This window comes from Eretmochelys imbricata, chromosome 26 (genome assembly GCF_965152235.1).
Source record: "Eretmochelys imbricata isolate rEreImb1 chromosome 26, rEreImb1.hap1, whole genome shotgun sequence".
In the NCBI taxonomy this organism is placed as follows: domain Eukaryota; kingdom Metazoa; phylum Chordata; order Testudines; family Cheloniidae; genus Eretmochelys; species Eretmochelys imbricata.
Genome location: NC_135597.1, coordinates 16,369,686 through 16,378,774, shown reverse-complemented (window position 1 = coordinate 16,378,774; position 9,089 = coordinate 16,369,686). Strand labels below are relative to the sequence as shown.

General features: G+C 49.9%; 1 protein-coding gene across 1 annotated transcript; it reads right to left on the bottom strand.

The window, feature by feature from the left end:
- Positions 1–308: 308 nt before the first annotated feature.
- Positions 309–4,128, bottom strand: PPIA (peptidylprolyl isomerase A). Its single transcript, XM_077805727.1, has 5 exons — positions 3,973–4,128; positions 1,832–1,862; positions 1,598–1,686; positions 1,132–1,304; positions 309–633 (listed from the first exon to the last, which is right to left on the bottom strand). The coding sequence occupies exons 1-5, from the start codon at positions 4,042–4,044 to the stop codon at positions 498–500; spliced, it is 501 nt and encodes a 166-aa protein (XP_077661853.1). The 5' UTR covers positions 4,045–4,128; the 3' UTR covers positions 309–497.
- Positions 4,129–9,089: the final 4,961 nt, after the last annotated feature.

The window sequence follows — 9,089 nt, the reverse complement described above, 5'->3', positions numbered from 1 at the left end:
CCCTGCTTAAGGCCACTACAGAATGAATGGCTAAGAGTATTACAGTGGATGCTTGCCAAGTGAACTCCCATGCTGCTGGGACAGGTCATCTACACTAAGCTAGAGAGGCTTCCAAAACAGTCTTAATCTAGGGGTTTCCCTAAAGGAATCCCTGTAGGACAGTTTTAGAAACCTAGCTACTGATACCACGTAACAGTTGTAGTAGCCAATCTACTCTTCAGAGAAGAGGATTCCTTGCCTCTCTTAGGAAAATACATGATTGCTACACAAGTGCCCTAAGAAGATTTCCTTATAAAAAAGAAAACTCATGTGGTTCAGCTGGTTTTATTTCATAAACTTAACTCTGCAGTCCAGCTAGACTTGAAGGTAGGGGAAATGAAACCCAATAGAAATGCAGTAGTAAGTCAGGAACACAAGGATTACAGGAGGGCTAAATCACACCATGGTATGTTAGCCCCAGCTACAGAAGGAATGGTTGGTTTAGACAGAAAGGAATTTTATGACAGCTGCCCACAGTTAGAAATGGTGACCTTCTTCTTTGTTTTGCCCTCTCTTGATCCAAGGCCAGACATTGCCTCCACCACCTTCATCCCATCTTTGACACGGCCAAAGACAACATGCTTCCCATCCAACCTAAGATAAAAACACACGTTTTATGGGATCATGTTGCTGAGAAGCAGTCTTACTTGTTTGTGGCCTACTGTATTAAACCACTAATTTCAGGAAGCTTGTATAATCAGCTACCTTGTTAGTACTCAGTTTTTACTATAGCAGTTACCAGCCTCCCATCATGCTCAATGGAAAAGTGAGCCACCAGACAGGAAATATTCCCCTTGTAGCTGACAAATTGAGGGTATCTGGGGGATTACACACTTGTTTCTGGGTACTGTTAGAGCAACCGTAGTTTAGTGCTCAATGAAGCCTCACTACATAGAGGCCTTGAGACCAGAATCGTTTGAGGTTTCATTAGGTTCACAGGAACAGTTTAGGGACAGTATGTTCTATAGACAGGCCACACTACACTAGAATTAGCCAATGCATTAGAAGGGCTATGGGAAAGGTAACACCTTTTAGGGTTATATTGGGTAAATTCAGAGATGAGTGAAGAGTACAGATTCCAACAGTACTTACCATTCAGTCTTAGCAGTGCAGATGAAGAACTGAGATCCATTTGTATTGGGGCCAGCATTTGCCATAGACAAGATGCCAGGACCTGAGTGGGTCAGGATGAAGTTCTCATCAGCAAACTTCTCACCATAAATGGATTTGCCACCTGTTCCATTATGGCATGTAAAGTCACCACCCTGCAAAATAAAGCACTGCAAGTGAAACACAGCGATGCCCACCCTTCTAATCAGTCAGATTTCTAATCTATACAAGACTGCTGCTAAAGCTACCAGATAAAAAATCAAAGCCACCCCTTTATTCAATCAGGCACAAAACCTTCTGGCCTGTTTACTGTAAGTCTTGGGCCCCTAAGCAAGACAGTTCTATAAAATTTCAGAAACACTTCTGTTTCAAAGAAAAAAGTGTAGGAGCTACAAAAAGCTACTGAATAAGGCCATAACCAAGTAGTAAGAAAGTCAGTGATGCATACCTGACACATGAATCCAGGAATGATTCTGTGAAAGCAGGACCCCTTGTAACCAAATCCTTTCTCCCCAGTGGTCAGGGCACGGAAGTTCTCTGCCAATTTAAGACAGTCATTACCAGATGGTATTTATAGGAACACCCATTGTCAAACATCTGGGTAAAAATTTCAAACTTATTGTCAATAAAAAGTAAACTGAAGACTGCATTGCAGTCATGAACCTGAGTGGTTTTTACAAACCTGCAGTCTTTGGAACCTTGTCTGCAAACAGCTGTAGAAGAGAAGAGAATCAGTTAAGTAATTTTGCTTAAAGACTGTTGGTTGCCAACTACTAAAACAGGAGAAATAAATCAGCATACTGTATCACGAGTTCAGTTACTACATCATTACTATTTCTGGGAGAATCTTGCAGTATCTGTAGTTTGTTGACTACAAGTTGTACTATGGTTAGATTCCATCACTTGAATCCCATGACAGAAGTCTACATGGCATTGAAATTTTCTTTAAATGCAATCCAGGATTCTGTAAGCTATGCTTTACTTCTCTCAGTTCTATTTAGCAGCATGCTAACTGCTTACACAATGAAATCCAACAGAGATCATGTTCCATGGCTTTTGCCACCAGCTCCTCCTTATGTGAGCAGAATCTTACAGCTGGAACAAGGATTAGATTCCATTATTAAATTCATTCACAAGATTCAGCATCACCTTTTATGAAGCTGACAGTTTTATATGAGACAGCATATACTTGGTCCAACTGCAAGATTAGAAGGGTTATTATTAAGACAGGCTCATTTCCTGGTACAGTACTGTGCTGGAGAAGCAGCAGTGGGTTTCCACTATTTTTTCTGTCAGACTGGAATGTGTCAGCAGGACTCAGACAAAATGGAGTCCCTGGGCAAAGACTGCACTGTCCTGTTGACTACAGTTTATTCACTTATACACCTGTTCATACGGGAGGCCTTTATGTTCCAAAAGGAAAGTTATTTGGGTGGTTAATGAGACCAGTTAGAAAGTCTTGCTCAACACTTATTCTCAGCCACACTCAACCACTGGGACAAGCATACTAAGGAGTCAAGAATCGGATTTATGTAACCATGTCTTTTGGTTACTATTAATTTCAAGTTTGGCAATCAAACTCCAATGATTAATGGAGTATAATTGTCAGAGCACTTACTTACAAGTCTGAACTCTGGTTTGCTTAAAATCTGCAGAGCGCTTTGTTGCCCTGACGAAAGGTACTGCTACAGAAAATTGGTGGTCTTCACAGTAGTCCACAAAAACCATTACCTCCCCCCACACACACACAGACAGACATTTGCTCTCTGCTCAATACCACATAAGCCCTTCCTTACATGTTAAAAAAATGTCTGCATCAATAAAGCTTATTATCCTTTTCATACCTCACCTCTAGAAAAGTCACAGTATGTGACGTTTCTTACCCAAAATGAGGAGCAGTTATACAAGCAAGTAGTTTAGCTAGTATGGAGACCTTGGGTGCAAAGTACTGTAACCGCCATTCCATGATTTCTGATTTAACTATTAACAATAAAGTGAATGGATACTGCATGTAAGAGCTTGGGGATTAGAGTATGTCTTCACCTTCAAAAGTACCGAAGGCAAAATAAGGGACTGGAGAATCCCACTCCAGCATTAAGCACATCTCTTTCGCCGCTAAAAGGGGCTTCAGAGCTAGGATATGCAGGACCTGGAGAGGGACTTTTTGTCTGGAGAGCAGCATGCTGCTATGGCGATGGGGCTTCAATTACAGCGTGGGGAGAATTAGCGACCATGAGCCCTTTATCAGGGGCACGGTCAGCGTATGAGCAGCTTCGAGTCCCAGCAACTACGGCATATTCCGAAACCGCCTGGAAAACCGCAGTCCTTTCTTTTTACGGCACAAGAAAGCATTTAAGTCTGAAGATTAACCGTTTCGATAGCAAACCAAAAAACGGGCAGGCTGACCAGCGCAGCGATGCGGATTCCGGAGAAAGGCGAGCACCGCCCCCACCGCAACGGCCTCACTGCAGAGGGGACAGCAGCGGAGGAGGGGCCGCCGCCGCCGCCACGATCCCGCCCGATACGACGCGGGGTGGGGCCGGCACAGCATGCCGCCTGCAGGGCGGCCTCCCTGCGGAGGAGGGGAGCACTCCCGGCTTCCCCCCACTTCCCGGGGACAGCGGGTTGCGCACCGGGCGGCCTCAGCCACGTGGAGCCCACAGCGGCCACGAGGCGCGCGCTCCCTCCCGCTCGAGCGCCCGCGCGCGCCGCCGGCCGGCTCCCTTCACCGCGCGCGAGCCCCTCCCGCCCAAAATGGCCTCGTGCTCTTGCCAGGAAATGGCGCCGCCGGGCCACTCGCGGGACCTCCCCACCCCCAGATACCTCGAAGGTGACGCGCCCCAGCGGCTCATCGTTGGCGGCGATATCGAAGAACACGATGGGGTTGACGGCCATAGCGCGTCGAGTGAGAGGGGGGGCTCGGGCGGCGGCAGTAGCTCCTCCTCAACAGCGAGTGCGGCGCAGCGGAAAGAGAACCCTCGCCACCCCGAGTTTATATAGTCGCCACTCCGCCCGCCCGCCCGCCGGCTGCTGCCAATCGCCGCCCGTGGCGCCAGCGAGTGAGGGCTCTCTCAGCCAATCGCTGTCATGAGGAGGGGCCGCGACAGCCCGCGCGCTCGGGTAAGGCGGTGCCCGCTGAGAAGCAGGAGGGAGATGGTGGGCATGCGCACTGCGGCGCTGCACAGGGTGGGGCTGCGAGGAGATGGGGGTTGGGGTATGGGAGGGAGGATGGAATTGGGGTGGAATGGGATTTTTTTGGGAGGTAGAATGCGAATGTGGGGGGACTGGGATTTGGGGGAAGGGGCTGGGGTGAGTGTGGGGGACTGGGATTTGGGGGAAGGGGCTGGGGTGAAAATAGGAGGGTGGATTTGGAAAAGGGGCTGGGGTGGGAATGGGGGGCCGGGATTTGGGTGGTGAGGTTAGGGATATGGGACTAGGGGTTAGGCTGTGGGGTTGGAAATGAGGGATTGGACTAGGATTGGGAGGACAAGGGGTGGGCTGGGATTGGGGACAGGAATGGTGGTGGGGGGAAGCTGGGACTGTGCGGATACAAATTGTGTGTAACCTCCTGAGTGGCATGGCCTCTACATCTAATAAGGTATTCATGAGACTTCCTGACATTCACGTAGCACCTCCCCACCCAGGAACTGTAACCCCCCTCAAGGCCATTACCACCCTTGTACAGATGGGACCTTGTACAGATACCACCAGTGATGAGATGCCAAAACCTTAACAACCGCTTCACCTTCTCACCCCACGAGGGGGTCGTGGCCCACCCCCACCCACCGGGGACTCCTGCCCCATCCAACCCCCAGTGTTCCTTGATGCCCCCCCCGACCCCTGCTCCATCCACCCCCCTTCCCTGTCCCCTGACTGCCCCCAGTATTGGGCAGGAGGGTCTTGTGGGCCACCATAGTGGGTGCCCACCCCACTCCTAAGAGCCAGAGGGACGTGCGGGGGGGGGCGAGGGGGGGAGTCCCGGCAGGGCTTACCTGGGGCAGCTCCCAGGAAGCATCTGGCAGGTCCCTCTGGCTCCTAGGGGCTGGGGAGCGATGGGACTAGACAGACATTTAGAAGGAAGGGGCACAGAGGTGGGAAGAAGACCAGGGGAATGGCCCTATTGATTTATTTATTCATATTTTGGGTGTGGTGAAAGATTTTGCTCTGTTTCTGTGAGGCATTTTTGGCCTCAGCCGCGTGTGCAAATCATGCTGGAGCAGCTGTTTGAAATGTGCATAGCCCACACATGCAAGTGTTTGTGCAAAATGGTTAGTTGCGTGAACAAATCCTGAGCTGTTCCCCTAATTCAGCAGATGGGCCTTTAGTTATCTTTACGAGTACCTGGTAGGATCATGACACCAGACCCATCATGCAAGTGTGCCCTGACCAACTGAGAACGGATGAGATTTTTATTTGATATGTTTGTTTTTCATTAACACTCACTTAACTCCAACACCTGAGCGACAGTTTGGAGACAGGTTCTTTGCTAAAACAGAATATTACCCCCATTTTACAGATGGGGAAACTGAGGCACAGGGAGAGAAGGGACTTGCCCAAGGTCACTGAGCTGTCCAGTGACACAACTGGGAATTGGACCCAGATTGAGTCCCAGTCCAGAGTCCTATCCACTGGGCTATACTGCCTAGCATTACTACATTGTGGATCCTTCCATGAGTCAATAACTTCCTTTGGACCCTGACCTAAAGGACCCACTATGGGTAGCCTGCCTTTAGCAATCTGGAAAATTCTGTTTGTTGCTTTCCTCCGAAATACCATTATCTCAGGGCATTCCCGCCAGGGGTCTATTCCTCCACTGCGTGACAGGCCTGACATACCTAAGGCAAAAAAAACCAAGCAATAAAATAAATAATAATAATAAAGCCTTTCAGGCCTTCTTTATAGAACCTGAGGAAGTGAAAAGGGCTTTTTTTTCTGTGAAGATGGTAATGCCAACCATAAAACAACTAGCAGATAGTGTCTGACATTCAGAGCACCCCTCAGCTAGTTTTGTGAACATTGAGCACCTCTACACATCTGGCCCACGGTCCATGCTCTGGCTCACTCAGTAGCACAGGCTTCCTATGAACCATGCAAGTGTCCATGGGACTGCCCTTCCGTCCTTCATCACATTCAAGTACTTCACCCCCCAGGTCATTTTTAACCTGCAGAGTCGTCCAGGCCAAGTGTCTCTACGTGTCCCTCACCAAGCAGGCAGCTCTTCATGGAGGCCTTGCATGGAAATGTCTCCTGGCACTGGCGCTACCAGTGGGCAGGGAGCAGCGATCAAGGCGGAAAACCCCCAGTGAGAGTGAAATAGGAATTTACTGAGGAAAAGAAAATCTAAAGGGGAGAGAGAGTGTGGAGCAAAGGCCATGGGAGCCAAGTCAAGAGACTGTGGGTGCTGTTGTTCAGCTGTGACCCCTTCGCCTCCCCCAAGTTTGGTGAAAAAGAAACATGTAGAACCTGCTTGCCCAGTCCTGTCTGTGCCCTAAGCTGCTCTCCCGGCTGAGGTCCCATCGCAGCCACCCTGAGATGTGCTGGGCTCCCGTTGCTTGGAGTAAAGCACTAGCTTGGCAGCTGTCAGTAGGCCACCGTGGACTGGAGCACAGGGAGCCCTTGGCTGAATGCCGAAAGTGGCACTTTCTGTCTCCAGTCCCCCCACTTCCATAATGGCGTTGCAAGTTCCAGTGGTGGGGCCTGTGCCAATAGGGTGGTGCCCTGCCTTCCGGGGTCGCTGGCTGCAGCAAGTGCATTTGTTGCAGTTTGGTGGCTGGCTGCTGGGTTGGCTCTCCGTGAACCTGAGCTCCTGAGGTCCAGCTTTGCCTGCTAGGAGTTAGTGCTGGCTTGCTACTGGGCCCACAGGGAGCAGAAGGGACCCGTGACTAGAACTTTTCTCCTAGAGTTCAGATGGTGGAGGCCTGGAGTTTTTTGGAGCAGAGTGACAATGGTTCTAGCCCAAGTCCCTCTGCCTGGGGGTGACCTCTATAATAAATGTGCGTGGCCAGCAGTTTAGCCCTAATGAGCAACGCTGCAATAATATACCATTGGCGGCTGGCTTGCCCAAGGGTCCAGCGCCCACCAAGAACCACAGAGAATCCTACCGCCACTTAGAGACCAACTGGGTTCTGGACCTCTTGGGAATTCTGGCCCGGAATGCGCTGAGCCCTTGTGAGTGCCCCACAGTAACACACCAAGGAAGGAAGTCGGTGGTGGTGTAGGGGTGACTGAAGACAGACGTGGGTCCAGTCTGTCTTCACAGTGGGGGGAAGAATGATCTGGCCTGGAAACTGATTTCGACTTCCAACTTGCAAGGGACAACCCATGAATAACAACAGCAGGTGAAAACGAGGCAAAGATTTCAAACACAGGTGTCTAATGACAGCACCCTTGACCCATGGGCTGAGGACCTTCAGCACCACTCTAACCCCATGTACAGCACTTCTATGGACTCCATTTCCAGAGCATCTGACAGCCTCCATTGCACAGAGGGGAAACTGAGGCACGAGGCGTGACATAATTTACCCGAGCAGTCTACACCTGGAATTGAATCCTGTCTGCCAAGGCCCAGGCTAGTGTGTTATACAGCTGGAGGTGCATAAAGCATAGGCCTGGTCTGAGGCCACAAGCCAGTCCAACAGCACTACGACTGGGTTTGCAAAGGAAGGGGACAGTAGCAGCCCGACCTCCTCATGCTTCTGTTGCCAAGTGAGCCCAGAGAAGAAATCAGCAGCTCCTTAAATGCTGGTGGCCAGATTCTGCCCATATGAGCCCGTGGCAACCCCACTTAAATTGCATGACTATAACTGAGGGCAACTGGGAGTCTGGTGGCCAAAGTCATTGTTGAGCAGACCCTCCTGATACACCTAAGCAGCTGGGACTAGCTGGGCCAAATACAGAGGTGACGAGCCCAGTAATCTACACCTTTTTCCCACAAGGTGCTAGAGTCATGCTCCCTTAGTTTTACACTCTTTTCCCCTTACCCACATCATCTGAATTTGGTCCCCTGGGGGCCTCATTCTGGTCTTGTACCTGTAGAATTCAGCAGTAACTCCACTGAAGTCAGGTAAAATCCATGTAAGGTTGGAATCAGGCCCTTTGTGTCTAAGGCAGTCTTAAACTGATATAACTAACACACTGAGGGGCTGAAAGTGAACTCAGCTTGAAGTATCAGGCTGAGAACCCATGGGATAAGGCATGAAGCATGCGGATGGGGGCTTGGAGGTAGGAATAAAGGAGATTCCTGAATGGAGTGGGTCATGGAGTGGGCCATGGCCTCTTGAATACGTCCCCGTGACTCAGGATGTTGGAACACCACTGGCGTGTTTAGATGCACTGAAATCTCTGTCTCTCCAGCTCTGCGGTGGGGTGAACCAATAGGCACAGTTGTATCTTCCAGAACAAACCTGGGATTTTTCCTTAAGCTCTTGAGGTTTGGGGTTTTTTTTTCACCTCTGGAATCTGAGTCAGACCTTGCATTTGGGGAAGGAGCAGGGGGAAGAGAAACCTGCCCACTCACTGTTGTGTCTAATTTAAGCAGCAAGCTGGTTGGGGAAAGGGACCTGCGGTTGCTGATTTATCTTTGAAGCTCCATGCTTGACAGTTTAATCACAGTGTATTATTAGCAATAATTAATCATCCCCATCCAGAGAGGAGCGCAGGGGATGATTTTCCTGCAAACACCTGTATTAATAAGGACACAGGGAGCGGGCACTCAGCAGACATGCTGTGGAAAGGGAACCCTCCTGCCCCAATACAACACAGAGATGCCCAGAGGTTTCTGGACGTTCCCCTAAGGATTTCTGCATCTTGATGAAAAATGAACACTGAGATGTCACATTCCCTCCCAGAATGCTTTACTCCTCTGAGCAGCATCACAGAGTGACTCAGTGATGGCCTGATTTTGGGAGCTGCTGGCCCCCTCCGCTCTCACTGGTTGCAAT